Source organism: Euprymna scolopes, chromosome 3 (assembly GCF_053919585.1).
Source record: "Euprymna scolopes isolate OS-2025 chromosome 3, ASM5391958v1, whole genome shotgun sequence".
NCBI classification, from domain to species: Eukaryota; Metazoa; Mollusca; class Cephalopoda; order Sepiida; family Sepiolidae; genus Euprymna; species Euprymna scolopes.
Window position 1 is genome coordinate 41,755,513 of NC_136484.1, and position 16,711 is coordinate 41,772,223.

General features: G+C 33.4%; 1 protein-coding gene across 9 annotated transcripts in view; it reads right to left on the minus strand.

Annotated features, from left to right (window-relative positions):
- LOC145254621 (receptor-type tyrosine-protein phosphatase epsilon-like) overlaps positions 1-16,711 on the minus strand; it is a 732,106-nt gene that overhangs the window by 232,175 nt on the left and 483,220 nt on the right. For all 9 annotated transcript variants that reach the window (XM_080113291.1, XM_080113282.1, XM_080113273.1 and 6 more), the window contains one exon: positions 11,943-12,016. In XM_080113291.1, the coding sequence (XP_079969417.1) occupies positions 11,943-12,016 (74 nt within the window). The remainder of the gene's footprint in view (positions 1-11,942; positions 12,017-16,711) is intronic.

A 16,711-nucleotide genomic window follows, 5' to 3' on the forward strand; every position in this document is an offset into this window, starting at 1 on the left:
GTAGAATACGCTTAAATATGATAATTTGATTAACGCAGATTTCGTATTTATTATTATATCATATTGGACCCAATATATTGTAATGATTTAAAAATATGTCTGTTTTCAAGTTTAATGCAAACAAGTTTTTGATGAGCCGTTCCATATAAGTGAACAAATTTACCAAATCCCCATTACTAACGGTTACTATATTGTCCGATTTCTACTGCACACTCTTTAACCCTTATCCTCGAGTGGCCTCTGGGCCTTGATAAGTGGTGATGCCTATGTGAAAAAAAAATGAAAAAAAAAAAAATGATTTGTGTGCCACCATAGAGAATAGAAACCAAAACGTTTAGCTTACAATTTATTTTTTCCTTTGACGTTAATGCCGAGCTATGAAGACATGTTTGCTGGAAGGCAAAAAATTAAAACATAAACCAATAACTATTACGTTACGCATGCATATTCGTAATGCCGTTGCTCGACCTTCACATGGCAAATTCTATTTCTTCAATTTTCACACTTTCGTACGGATTTTCTCCGGCTAAAACCCAAATATGAAGTTTCGCATGGGTTTGAATACTCTATATATGAAGTTCCACGTCTGTAGACCAAATTTTTAAAACTATATATGCATGCATAAATCTATATATCTATAAAAGTGAACGTGTCTGTCTGTCTGTCTGTCTGTCTGTGTACATTTCCCTACGCAATAACTCTGTCAATTTTTAGTCTATAGACTCGAAATTTGAAATACCGGGTACTGAGATTTGGGAAAATCGATGTGACGGGTGTCAGCCAGAAATTTGGCTGTTAAGGGGTCAAATTTCAACGATTTGACCTTTAAGAACTCTACCAAACTCCTCCGACAATTTTGGGTCTAGACACTTGAAATTTTAGATTTAGGTTCCTTGAACCTGGATCTAACTTAATAAAGTGATTTGATCCCGAAACTATAAATTTTAAGGGGTCATAATAGGGGTCAAAGTTTTAAAGAATTAACCATTTTCTTCGTTTTTTTGCTTTTTTTGCACAGCATACACCTCCAAACACCCGAGCAACGCCGGGCACCCTTGCTAGTATATATATAGAAAGAGGTTTGTGTTTACTATAACCTTTTTATGCAAATATTACGCAAGTATAAATCATGTAGAATAGCTGCATGAATATAATTATATGTAATAGTTAACTAAAGATGATCATCCCATCAGAAAACCGAAAAAACTAATAGGAATTAATTAAAATGAATGCTTTTGCTAGTGAATACAATTCCACCACCCATATATAACAAAGTTGTATTTTCTTTTTAAATAAATAGAAAAAACGGTGTTTAATATGAATATCAATACACACACAAAAGAATTATAGGAGTATAGATTGGTTACCTGTGTGTATTCATTACCTCTGAGTTCTATATATATATATATATATATATATATATATATATATATATATATATATATATATTGTATTCCATGTTTAAAAACAAGTTTAGGGTTTGTATTACTGTACATTCGAAAAAGTTGTCAAAAAACAAATATATAACAAATAAATGTTATCAAAGGCAAGATAAGTTACTTTTCTGTCAAACTGGATATATTTTTTGTGTTTTTATTCAATGTAACATATTTATTCAGCTCGAAAAACATACAGTGTTTACCGATGTATTCGAAAATTCAAGATGGTGTCTCACACCCTCTTTAACACCGTAAGTATGGAAAAAGGTGTTATAAATAAAAAACTATACAAAATACTATTAAAAACCCGCCGAATATATGTCAACCTATGTCACGGTAACATATATTGAGCGAGTTTTTAACAGTATTTTATCCGGTTTTTTATTTATAACATCTTTTCCCACACTTACCGTGTTAAAGAGAGAATAAGACGCCATCTTCAATGTTCCAATACATCGCTAAACACTGTATGGTTTTCGAGCTTAATAAACATGTTACATTGAGTAAAAACACGAAAAATATATCCAGTTTTGTAGAAAAGTAACTTATCTTGCCTTTGATAACATTTATTTGTTATATATTTGTTTTTGACAACTTTTTTGAATCTATGTGTACAGTAATACAAACCCCAAGTTTATTGTAAATTTTAATTAGCAAAATTTAATTCGAAATTTTTACTTTAAATTATTAAACATTCATATTAAAAGTGTCACACAGAAACTAAATTAGCAGAATGGAATCCTGTTTTTCTCCTAATGAAATTTCACTTCATTGCTAGCTCCTCATAACGATTACTAACTAAACCTCTTCACCTTCTTTTTGTTCAATGAACCTACTTTTTTATTCCTTAATAATTATTGATGTTTTCACCTCTATTTTTGTCAGGCAACCTTGACACTCGGATTACAACGAAAAAAAAATTAAGAAATTTAAATTAAATGACCAATAAGCACACGTTATCGATTTTGTTTGATCAAACGTGTTTATATACATAAAGTTATTTACGATTTGAGCCGGGGTGTACATACATTATAACTTATATAAATGAAAATCTTTATACAACTTGCCTTATATGCTAGTCAATATAACGCCCAAGTACCCCAACTACAAAAAAATTTGCAACATTTTTGTTTGTAGTTTTATATCAGGTTGGGTCTACTCTATATCATATGAAAAGTTAGACAAGATTTGAGCATGAGAAGTTTCAAATTTCGAAGTTAAACATTTTCAACTTACAAGTCATTTTCTATTACATTTTAAAACGCTAACTCGATAAACCAATAAATCCAGCATTAGTAAAAATTTCAGGATCAATTTTTCACATGAAACGGTTGTCAGTGATGTTGAATCATCTCTTATATCTTATATGGTTATCCTTATCCCAACCCGATTCAGTCATGTTTTTTCAAAGTTGTTCACACTTCCTTCTCTTCCTCCTCATCACCACCTATGACTGGAGCATTTTTCATATTATTACAGTGGCCATCTGGCAATATTCACGTGCACTGGTACATTCTAGCTTTTTTTGCAGGTACACCTTAGGGTATTACATCCTTCCAAACAGTTGCACTGAATCATCTGAATCAGTTCATCTGGAGCAGGACTTTTGTGTGTCACCACTGGAACAAGTTTGTCTCCTTCTACTTTCCATTCCCACTCAGATGGTGCCATTTCATCACTGCATCCCATTCACTCCATAACCTGGTAGTAAGTCAACAGAGAATGAAATCTACAGGAAAAAGCGGTTGAAGAGAGTCGTTCTGGCTTGAAAAACATCTTTACCCTTGCAACTTTTTTGCAGATCATATTGTATCTAATCAATGCCAGTGAGTCCTTTTCATCTCCATTAAACACTACTATCATTGCCTTAGAATCATTTTTTTCCACATCATCCTGCATTTGCTTTGATCGAGAGAATGCTTTTAAACAGTCTTTCATTGTCTTTTTCTCTTTTGATGATTCGCTGGAATCCCGACTTCTTTCTAATCCTGAACACCCTGGAAACTTAATCACATCCTTTAAAGGCATGCAGAAACAATAGCTCATTGCAAAGTGTTGCAATCATTATTTTGTGTGTGCGTGTGTGTGTGTGTGTCAGTTAGTGCATTGACCCGTCTATTAAGAAGCTATCATAATCGTGACAATTTTCATCATCATTTTAACATCATGTTTTACATACTGGTATATGTTAGATGCATGAGAAAATGCAAACTAACCTATCCAAGGCTAAGTCTTTACTAATCCCTCTTTCTCTAAAATCAACCCTTCCATGGTTTATTTAAGCTCACACCTATCTGCTTACTGACCCTCCTATCTCAACTAATCCAAGCATTTTCATTCATTCTACTAATGTGGCCAAACCATCGAAGTGTCCTGTTCTGCACACATCTGTCTATCCTATCAAGAATTAATCTTCTTTGATTATCAGATCTAAGCCCAGTAACCATTGTACATCCATCATATCATTATAGCATAAGAGGTATAAGTATTTTGATCTTTATAATAAGTTAGTATAATAATACTAGCTGGCAGCCTGGCGTTGCCCGGTTATTCACTACGCTTAAACATGATATTTTAATTTGTACAGATTACATATGTATTATTACAAAATCAATCCTCTATCTATTATTATATATTTTAAGGAAAAACTTGCTTGGTGGACTAATTCGCAAAAAAGATTAAAAAAATAAAAAATAATAATGATAATGTTGTTCATCAAATTTCGTCTGTGTTTGTTTGCAATGTCATGTCAGTTGATATTGGTGCTTGACGATGAATGCCCTGGAAAAGTCACTTGTGATTAATGTTTAGTTTTAAAATATGCAAATGAAGAAATGATTTACAGTGATTTTAAATGGCACCTCTTTTTATTCTAAATTGAACTCATTAATAAGAAAAAACTAAAATAAGATGGTGATGTACATTTGGGCTTGAACATGGGCCCGTTCGATCTGTAGTCTACCACTAAGCTATATATTTAGATTATAATAAATCTGTTTGTTTTTTTAAGAAGAAATGATTTGCTAAAATTTTATTATCTCCCTTGGCCAGTGTAACGTAAAATATTTCCCTGTAAAAATTATTCTTTTTTATCTATAAGATAGGATGTTTTCGATTTTCAATAATGGTTGGATGAATTTGTGTACCATACATATCTAAGAACACTGACAAAAATATAAATTAGATTTTTGTGAAATTTGAAAAAGATAGGCTGAGCCGTTTCAGAACCTATAAAGAAGGAACTCACACACAAACACAAAGTGACTTTTATATAATGTATTTTATATAATAGTAGAGATAGATAATTCATCTATGTATGCGCCCTCTGGATGCAGATATTTAATAGCTTTATGAAGTTTTCTATCAGGAACAATACGAAAGATGAGAAATAAAAGATACAAAGATATAATTTATTATCAGCAACAAACCGAAGATTCTTATCTAAGACGCGATTGACCAGAATCGGTTCGTTATGTTTCTGAAAATAAAATCCTTTTCTTTCTTATTACAATAAGTAAAGAGAATTTCATCTATAAATATAAAAGCGAAAATGTATGTATATATGTACGTATGTATGTGCGTTCGCTTTTTCTGTATGTCTACAAAAGGCTTTTTTTCAGAGAAGCGGTCGCTCGCCTAACAACTTTTTAGAACTTTTTATATCACATGTAAATCGTAATATCTCAGAGTTGTCAACGGAGCTCGCCTGTCTATTTAATTTGCTCGACTTCGGGAAGATAAATATTCAACAGTTTTCACTCGCCGCATGTGGATTAAGCCTTTTCCTATAATTAACTCTGGCGGCATTTTTCCGGTTTCCCCCTACCTCCGCGTTCCGCAGTAAATGAAATGCTACTCCGCAGTCAACAATTGACCTCATTAAGTCATTAAAGCGTGCACCTGCCAAATCTAAGTAATTAAATAAATTCAAACGCGTTTCTGTTGGTGTGTCGCGGTGGTGCAATGGTTAACGTTGCACGGTTTTTTTTTTCACACTTTAATTTACAATTTTGCCTCAAGGGTTCCGGTTCGATCCTCATACATACCTACCAAAACATTTTTTTTTATTTTAAACCCACCCCGCCCCCTCCCCGGAGTTTTCACACACACCTCCAAACATCTGGGCAACGCTGGGTACCCATCGCTAGTCTATAATATAAATCTTACCTGTCTGTTTAAATGTATGTATGTACGTATGCATTCTTGTTTGTATGTCTGCCTAAAACTTTTGACAGAGCCGACCGAATTTCACGAGATCGTAATCGTTTTGAAGCGCGACCCTTCAATAGACAAATATCGAAAAATTGGCTAAAAACATTAATTCATTCAGTCTTAACTGGACACTTTTCTACAGATAGGGGTCGCTTTTATCGCTGATATTTTCGAAAGTTATCGTCTCTTTTCGCTTGACTAGCCTTAATTTAAACTTTCGCTACTTTCGGTTTGGTGATGGATGCAATGGCAAAGACGTCACGTTTTTTTTTTTTTTTTTCACATTCTTTTCCTCCTTTTCAGTACGGGCTCAAGCCTGCCTGCCTACTACCACTTTTTCTTTTCTTAGCACACATCTCCAAACACCGCGGCAACGCCGGGCACCCAGGCTATTCTAAAATATAGTCTATTGCTAATAACAATCTTTATTCATGAAAATATAAAGATGTAACTTTCTTATAGCTAGTGAAATGGTAAGGAACCAAAGTTTGTTGTTTATTGCCCAATAAAGAAGAATTAAGTCTGTTGAAATATGCAAATTAGCTAACTCTTTCGCTAATGAATTCAGTCTAACGACCCATATATAACAAAATTGTATCCTCTTTTTAAATAAATTTTAATATGAATATCAATACGCAAAACAACCCCAAATTTATAGGAGTATAGATATATTACCTGTGTGTATGCATTACCTCTGAGCTGTATATATATATATATATATATATATATATATATATATATATATAATCTTTTACATTAATGAAGTGACAATCAAGCCATTTTATCAGTATTTGCAATTACTCAGATATAGATAAAATAAAAAATTCAATTTAAAAGAATTATTTAAGCCTCCAATGTGCAAATATTTGATGACAAAAAATGAATGCTTTCCAATTTAATTTTCTAGATCCAAACTGAACATTACTCTTTCTGTCGTTCAAAATTTATTGATATGTCCCGTGAAAAGGATATACTCGTTAGAATTTGCTACTGTTTTTGAGGCATAATCTAGTAAGTCGCCTTACTGAACAAGTGTTTGTGGTCGGAGCTGGTATTCCTTAGCATGGAGGCATTCAGTGTACCTTTTGACGTCTCTCCAAGTGGCTCTACCCGTCGTTATTTATGACTTAACCCTACAATCGTATTCTTGTAAGTGTAGCAGAGCCGCTGATGCAGGGTTAGCAGCAGCAGATGGCCAAACTGGCTGCTCGATGTGACGTCACAGCAGAGACAATAAAAAGACACACGTGGCGAGAATTGAGAAGTAAATAATTGGGAGTTCAGAAACGAGGTTTTCGAGATATGATGAAAGAAGCATGTGTTCCAGACATGTGGATGGTGTCACAGTAGAGACGAAAAGTCACACGCAGATGGAGAAGGAGAAACGAACCGTTTAAATAATGCTGTTGGAAATGCCAGATATAAAGACTTTTGTTAAAAAAAGAAAAAGTTCGTTTTTCCTGTTTTCTTTGTGACAGAGTCTACAACGTGTTGGGTCTATTAAAATGTAACGACACCGTTTGAAAAGGTGTACAACGTTACAAAAGGAGGAACCTAAGTATACTCCATTACATCAATTATTTACTTATACAGTTGATCACACAATCATTGTTTTCCGTTTCTTTGCGACGGAGTCTACAATGTGTTGGGTCCGTTAAAATGTAACGACACCGTTTAAAAAGGTGTATAACGTTGCATAAGGTCGTACTCAAATTCACCCCATCAATTATTTAACTGATTACACATAAAGTTTAGCTTTCAATTCTTTGAAGTTATTTTTAAAAGTTGTTTAAAAAATTCGAATAACTGTATAAAATGTAACAATAATTATTTCCCTCTCGTCCTCCCACTCTCCACTGTGGTGTCCAACTGCAAAAATTTCCAGACACTTATGTCTTCTAAAAGAGTTGCTGAGGTAGCACTCTTTCTGTTATTCACTCGCTTCCTCCTGTTCTAGTAAGAAAGATAAAATGTGTTTGCTCTATGTCAAATAGGTTATTACTGAGATAATAACAGTCTCAGTTGTACAGCAAGTTTCATCATAATACCAATGTTGTGCTGATGATCAATATGTAGAAAAAAAAAAAAGAAATTATGTAACATGGCCGTTACGTTCTAACCGCGTCATTACATTTCAACCACTCGGACACACACGTTGTCTGGTACCGTCGCAGGAACAAACAAACAAGGAAGGACATAAGAAATATGACTTAGGTTTTTTTAGATGAATACAAGATGCATTTATTCGTTGTTCTTCCAACAATAACGCACTTCATTATCTTTCAAAAGTCTTTTCGCACTCGCGTGTTTTACAAATCTCTGCAGTATAACCTGTGCTTTTTAAAAGTCTTTTTCCCCACCACCTCACGCCTCTCACTAGCCATCGTTTTCCTTGCTCTCGACTTTACACGTCCATCTTCCCGGGCGAGCAACTTACTTCTCTTTTCGACCACGTGCTGTTCTTTTTTCTCTTCTTTTCTTTTTCTCTCCTTCTTCTTCCTGTGACATCAGCGCGTGCACACTAGCTTAATTTGCATATGTGCTAAAACGGCTGATACTAATATTTTTGCTAGTCAGCTATCATGCGGCTGCTGCTGATTTCGTTTGTCGATCTTCTGTTATAATAGAAGTGCATAGTTTCGTTACAGTATGTAAGTAATTTGTTTACCACACCGTTAATAATTAAATAGGATCATTCAAGTCGTACCTCATTTGAGGGATCATATCTAAAATATAATCATTCGCATAGTATACCACTTGGACCACTCTGCATTAAATAGAATCCCTCAACTCATGTGTAATTTAAAACACTTTGCATTAAATATGATCATCGAATACAAGGACCCACCATCATTTTAAATACTTACTTGCAGTGACTTATTCTACAATACATTATATTCTATTTATAGATTTCCTAAACGTTCTCAGGCAACGCCAGGATACGGATGCATTTTTCTGATATAAAAAAAACTATATTAAAAAATTTATACAATATAGAATTGAAAGACAAACTAAATAAACATAACCCACAAATCGAGCATGAAAGGCTAACTAATTTTCATATTGTTTCGAAAAAGAGCATCTCATTAATTTATTATTTAATTTATGTTTTCGAATTTAATAGTCTTTTTTTATTATTATTTTATTATCACGTATAGTTCTAATCATATATATTTTTGTATCAAGGCTATAAAATTAACAGTTTGGGTGAAAAGAGACCTGCCAGTCTTTCCGGATCAATTTACTTTATTTTATTTAATCCAGTTATACGTTGTGAATTAAAAACCCCACCCTCTCCACCCCCCCACACACCAAGGCCAAATAAAAAGTCAATAAGTATCTCTCCCACCTCTGTAATTTAGTCATTACAAAATTAAATCCCACATAATGTTGTTTGGAAAAAGAGCATCTCATTAATTTATTATTTAATTTTATCTTTTCTGATTCAATATTCTTTTTCATTTTATTCTTACACTAATAAGGAGACCTGACTATGAACGCTGCCAGGTACATAAAGTGCATTTGTGTGAAATTTCATAAAAATCGGTTTAGACGTTTTGGAGTTCATAGGGAACGAACTCACACACATACGCACATAAAGGCAGAATCTCTTTTTATATAATAATGGAGATATAGGTCTAGCCGTATGTATTTTTTGTATCAGGAATAGAAAATTAGCAGCTTAGCTGAAAAGAGATTTGCCAGTCTTTTCAAGTCAATTTACTTCTAGGAGTTATGATTCAGTTATCCGTTGAGAATTAAAAACCAAACCCCTCTCCCCAACACACACACACACACACACACACACGAAGGCCAAATAAAAAGGGAGTATCTCGCCCACCTTTAAAATTTATATCATTACAAAATAAAATCCCGCATAATGCATTTCGATTCATTCATAAGTAAAAAATTTTATTCGTTTAATAAATTGTAAATTAAAAGCAAAAGTTCCACAAGAACACACTGTATGCCAAGCAAAAATGTTAGTTAGTATCCCTCCCACGCCTCAAAGTTATTCCATTACGAAATAAATTTTCACCTTAATAGCATTTTGGGAGAAAATAGTGCTTAGTTACTTGCCTCTCTACGAAAGGAAAGTAAGATACAAGGTTGTCTTTTTAAGCGAGGAATTCAGCATCACAAATAGGGGCACTCTGCATGAGATGAAGAGAAAATTTGTCTTTCACTGAGAACAAAACAAATATTACACTTTGATCCCAGCCTGAAGCCAAAAATATCTTCCCCGTTATTTCCGGTCAATTCTTTTTCAGAGATTTCAACTCTTGATTTCCTAAATTTTCTCAGGCAACGCCAGGATATGGATGCTGCTAGTATTAAATAAAGGAATTAATTTTCTGATATAAAAAAAAACTATATTAAAAAATTTATATCATATAAAATTAAAAGACAAACTAAATAAACATTAACAAAAATAAAAGAAAGAAAAATGCTGATAGAAACTCCAAGGCCATTTTCCCTTGGCAAGCATCAATGTAAAAAGAAAAAAAAAAAAGAAAAAAAAAACAATCTATAAAAATAATAATACACGAGTTTGACGCAGTTTGAAAATAGCAACTGTGCATATTTCTTATTAATATATTTGCCGAAATACTTTCATCGATAAAGACTTTTCATTTGTTCCCTGGCTATAGATGGGGAAAAAAGAAAAAGAAAAAAAGAAAAAGAAAAACATCTTTCTGATAAAGGAAAATCTATAAAGCGACTACAAATTATTCAACAGAGATGAGGTTTGACGATGAAGTTCCCATAATGGTATATTCTGTTTTATTCATGAAATATTCTCATGTATGGTATCACCCGTTTCTAAATTATCTAAAAATGACCCACATACGACCAGAAAAGCACAAACTAACATCGATCAAATTTAACCTTACATGCACTTTTTAAAAAACGATAAAATAAACATAGAATTTTGTGGCGAAGATGGAGGGGTGGTTGGAGTTATCTTAGTTTGGTGTATTTAAGGTTCACTTCATCCTCACATCTTGATATCTAAAGAATTCAAGGAGACGCTGATCTCTTCACTTTTGACGCTGATCTGATTAAAACCATGAGGGATATCAGTCAATGCCAGAAAAAATAGATATGGAACCTGCCATCTTTTTATGATGGATATTGCTTCTATATAAAAAAAGAACTACAAAGATTTCTTTTTTATATCTAAAATTCTATAGGTTAGCAAATGCCAGGTAAGTTCAAGAAAAAAAATGTCTTAAAATTTTAGAGAGCCTCTCCCCACCCCTGCAAGAAAATGCCATTCATGCACTCGTTAGTAAAATTCATAATTCTTTTTGAAATCCAATCATATTAAATAATAATAAACTTCAGTCTATGTCTAACTTTTTTTGTTGTTTACAATGGAGTCACCACACATCAGGGCTCGAAAGCCATTAGAGGATAAGGGTTAAAGAGTGTACAGTGGTTATTAGGACAACGGCATAGTAATTGTTAATGGTGGAAATTAGGTATAACTAGATTATTCAAGAAACTTGCTCACATTGGACTCCAAGACGACCATAATGTAGTCAGCTGGAAAGCAGGCCACCGGAACAGAGTTCCACAGGTGGGTAGTTTTAGAGAACAAGCCTTTTTCATGAAATCTATGTTTGGATTTAAGCACATATAGAAAGTGGGGGAAATTGATGATAGTGGTTGTAACTGGGCGAGTGTTTTTTGTAAAAGTTTGGGAATGAACGACCAAAGACTGAAGCTCAGATGAGCACTTACTATGAAAATAAGGATGGAGCAAGATATAGGCTCGCAAGGTTTCTTATTACAACTACAAGGAAATTGATGTGAAACTTTTACTCCTGCACCACCACTGTTATTTCTTTTAAAACTGGCGTTTAGTTTTAGCTACATTTAGGGAGAAAAGAAAATTATTTACAGTTGTCGTAGCTAGACGAGTTCTTTCTGTAAATGTTTTATCGAGGTAGACATGGATTTGAGCTCAGTCGAGCACCTACTATGAAAATCACAATAGAATAGAGAAAAACTAGCAACGTCTTTTCTGTGAGGAAGACGTAGGAAAGAGAAGAGGATACTACTAGGATTCGAAATCGGTTTTGTAACCTGTCAAAGCAGGAAAGAGTGCTCTGAGCAGCAACAATCAATTGAGTGATTACTTGCAACATGGCAACGATAAGAAGATTAAGACCTATCGTGTAAGGATAGAACAACTCTGCATGCAATGTTGCAATATTACATATTTTAGATTTATAAACCCATCTTAGATTAAATATGATAAAATAGATATTCTTTTTTACTTACATCAATGTAGTTGGCGTTGATGTAATCTGAATCGCTGTCTTTGGTTTTTTCAAGAATCACTCTTGAATGGTCATCTGCATAGAATTAAAAAAAAAAGAAATAAGGTTAGTATAGTCATAATGAAAATATACGACAGTAAAAGTTTGATAATTTATTTATTTTTAAAGACAAAAGGGTTACTAAAAAATCAATTATAATATTAAATCTGAACATATCAATGTTGTAAAATGATTGTCAGGATTAACAAAGAAAGTAATAATAAGTAAGAAAAAAATAATTTTCCATTGGAGGGTAAATTATTGGTTAGGTTGACGTGTGTAGGAAGTTGCATCATGAGAGGAAGTGCATAGCATGATTTACAGATAAAATAATAAAGAAAGCCTCCAACACGATATTAAGGATAGAAAAGAAGATTTATGAAACGATAGGTGAACAGTGTAATTTAACAATCGCTAAGTGAACATAGCAAGTCATATTAGGTCATGTCAGTTCTTGTTCAAATTTGGGGAGAAAGCAAAGGATTCTCTTCTCCGTATGTATGACATATATCGGACTGTTGTTTTCATCTTGTTACATTGGCAACATTTCAGCCATTTTATTCTCTAACCATTGTTCAGTGACTTCTATAATTCTAATACATTCTGCATTCCATGGCTTTTACATAACCAAAATCTATCGTTATTTACATGTTTCCAGCAGGGGACGACTGTGACAAGATCAAGCTTAATGTAGAGTAAGGATATTGTTAAATGCCACAAATACATCCATGGATGATAATAATCGTTCAAAATAATTGCTTCACTCTAGAAAAATTTCTCATTTTCTTACAGAGATACTACACTACAAAGCAGATATTAGTCCGAAACCTAGGAAAAAAAATATCAATTTCCTTCAGATCATTCACATTTTACTGTACACCACTCATGTGACGTCACAAAAAAAATAACGGGCCTTTTAAAAAGAGGTATTTCCAATTTGACTTTGTCTGAGAAAACCAGTTTACCATTAAAAAAAATCTCCAAGATTTAAAATTTATATTGACAAAATATATGTACATGTCTAAATTTATTTGATATAAAATAAAAAAAAATTATTGTGTGAAGTATCAAAAACTGAACAATTAATAGTTTCTTCATCCTGTATCAATCTTTATGATGTTCTGCTTGTTCTTTCCTTAGTCCGTACGTTACGCTTTGAAAAAAAAGACTACATGCAACTTTTGAAGGCCAAACTGCTTTAAAAAAAACCTACCAAATTAGCCAAATTTGACTTTAAAAAAGATCTACCTGGCAACCTTGAACAAGTATGTAAGAGTGGCCTCTCTTTTATATAGCCTTGTTTTTGAATATCGTTATAATATGATATGATCATTATTTTAATGGTGGGAGAAAGAAATTCGTAGTGCTGGGCTGAAGGACTAAAAGATTGTCTCTTACAATGTGGTTTTATTATTTGTATTGAACTATGTAACACAATATTACTTTCTGAGTATTTATTAATACTTATTAATTTATCTCATTTGTGACAGTTCTATATTTAAAATACAATAGACATTTATCCATTTATTATTAGAGAAAGGCCAGAGGAATGGTCGAAAAGTTGTGAAGAAACAACTAAAGGATGAGGATAATAGACCTCAATAAATAAATAAGCGGATAAATATTACTCATCTCGATAAGAATTCCAATTAATTAAATAATATATAATAGACACTATTTTTTGGTTTTACTTGGGGGTCACCACTTATCAAGGCCAGGAGGTCATTTTATGTTAAAGGTTAAATATTAGGTAGATAGTGAGACAACAAGATCAGTCACGGTGGAACTTAGGTAGGGTTAAATTATTTAAATGGGCGACTCAATAGGAACATATTCTTATTAGATTTGAAGAGGACAATGTTATAGTCAGCCGGGAAGCAGACACATAGCATTTCATCCCACAGGCGGACAGTTCTAGGAAAGAAGCTCTGCTCATGGAATTTCATGTAGTTTTGACCACAGATAGAGAGTGAGGAAAAAAATTGTTGCCCATCGTTTCAGTTAGGCAAGTGTTTGTTGTGAACGTTTTATGAGGAATGACCATAGATTGGAGCTCAGTCGAGCACCTACCATAAAAGTATTGATAGAGCAGAGATAGACTCATAACATCTCTTCTGTGAGAAAAAGGAAATAGAGAGGCTAAAAGATCATTGCCCACTTAATTTCAAAGACGGTCCTGTGCCCTGTCAAGGCAGGAAGGAAGTGCTTATAAGAGTTTCATCCCAGATGTGGCAACAGTACTCCATCTTAGGACGTATTTGACTTTAGCACAGGTAGAGGATTGCGTCTGGAGTGAGATATTTTCTTGAGTGGTAGACAAAAGAGTTATTAAAAAAAAATCAATTGTAATATTAAATCTGAACATATCAATGTTGTAACACGAGTGTCAGGATTAAAAAAGAAAGTAATAAGAAAGAAAAAATAATTTTCCATTGGAAGGTATATTATTGGTTAGGTTGACGTGGGTAGGAAGTTGCATCATGAGAAGAAGTATGTAGTATGATTATACAGATAAAATAATAAAGAAAGACTCTAACAAGATATTAAGCATAGAAAAGAAGATTTATGAAACAATAGGTGAACAGTGTAATTTAACAATCGCTTAGTGAACCTAGCAAGTCATATTTGGTCAGGTTAGTTCTTGTTCAAATTTAGAGGAAAAGCAGAGGATTCTCTAGTGCTTTTGGGAACGGATCTATTGTAGGTCTTCCATTTCAGATCAGGGGTAAAGGTCAGTCCCAAAAGTTTGTTGAAGCTGGGTGTTTCATCAAGGCAAGAGCTATTCATTTCAACTGAGGCAAAATTACCATATGAGCGTTGATTTATAAAAAAAAAATATAGAAGTTTAGTTTTGGATGCATTGAAGGTAACTAATGCTTTCTTTTACCCCATTGTACCACCCACTCCAGGTCAGAGGAGAGAAAATCAGCAAAATCATGATCTTTGTCAACCTTTGAAGTGTTGCCATAGATGGTGGTATCGTCTGCATAGATGTCGATGAATGAATTAAGAATGTGATTTGGGAGGTCATTGATGAAAATCAGGAGGAGGGTTGGACGTAGAACGGATCCTTGACACACGCCAGCTTTAATTGGTTGGGTTGTTTTGTTTTACGGCATATCAACCCTTTCTAGGTTATTTGATGCCGAATCCAGTTATTTTGAAAACTGGTTTTTATACTTTAAGTTCTTTATATCTTCAAATATTTATTTGTAGAGTTTGGTTTGGTGTTTTGTTTTATAGCATATCAACCATTTTCAGGTTATTTAAAAGGGAAAAGGGTAAGAGTATTAATATTTGGTACATTTTAAGTTAGGAAACCAGTCAAGAGGTAGGGGAGATAGAAAGAGAAAGGGGAAATGAGAAAAAGGAAAAGAGAGAAAATGTTGGTTGTTTTTGTTTTTGATTTTGCAGAACATAATTAAGTTTTGCAAAAGAAAGTAGAAAAAAACAAAAAAAAAAAAAAGCATCAATGTTAGGTGCATTTCGTCTCAGGAAGCCAATATCTTCAGATAGCCTGATCTGGTAGCACCAGCCAACTTTAATACTGCGAACTTCAGATTTCTGCCCATCAATGACCATTTGGATAGACTTTTCAGAGAGAAAAGATTTGATGGTTGAGAGGATATTTCCGGCTATAGAGTAGCTGAAAATCTTATGAAGTAGTTCGTTGTACCAGACCCTATCAAATGTCATCGATATGTCAAGAGCTATTGCTCTAGAAACGAAACCATTGTCAATAGATTCACAATTCCTGTCAGCATAACGATAGTTTATCTTTTGGAACAGAAAGTATATTGCATGTCACTGAATATGTTGTTTGTGAATGTAAATGCCTTTTTTTTCGAAGCTATGTCGTCATTTGTCTCTCTGGAGAGCGAGTGAAAAGATTGGGTAATATTTAAAAGTCACAATCCGAGAATATGAGAAAAATTCTGTATAAGTATTAAAAATAGTTTTATCATTTTTGTTAAATATTAATTTATATTATTATTTATAAATATTATTAAATGAAGAATGATTTCGAGCTAAAATTTGAGTTTTGCTTTTAGATAAATACAACATCAGATCAAATTCAGTGCCCATTTTGTTTTGATTTCGTGCATTTACACAATGTTGACACATTTTAAGCGGGATTTTCTTAATATTACATGCATAATACTAAATGGGTTTTGAATGGAAATGATTCTTCATTTATTACTAATCAAACATTACTGAATATAATGTATAATTAAAGTAATATAAAAGAATAAAACGTCATCAAGCCATCTGATTAACCATAGCTATAAGAAAAAAGATGAGGATGATTTATAAAACCTCTGCTTGCTGCTTTCTTTTTTCTTTTTTACAACGGGGTCACCACTTATCAAGGCCTGAAGACCAATCGAGGATAAGGGTTAATGGGTGTACAGTAGTCATCAGGGCAACAGTGTAGTAATCATTAGTAGTGGTAATTGGGTATAATTTGATTATTTAAGGGGACGGCTCAGCAAGAACTTGTTTACATTGGACTTGAAGACCATCATATTGTAGTCAGCTGGAAAACATGCCAACAGAACACAGTTCCACAGGTGGGCAGTTCTAGGAAAGAAGCTTAGTTCATGGAATCCACGTTTAGATTTAGCCACATGTAGAGAGTGGGGGAAATTTTTAATAGTGGCTGAAGCTAGATGAGTGTTTTTTGTGAAAGTTTGTCAAGGGGCCCATAGATTGGAGCTCTTATGAGCAGTC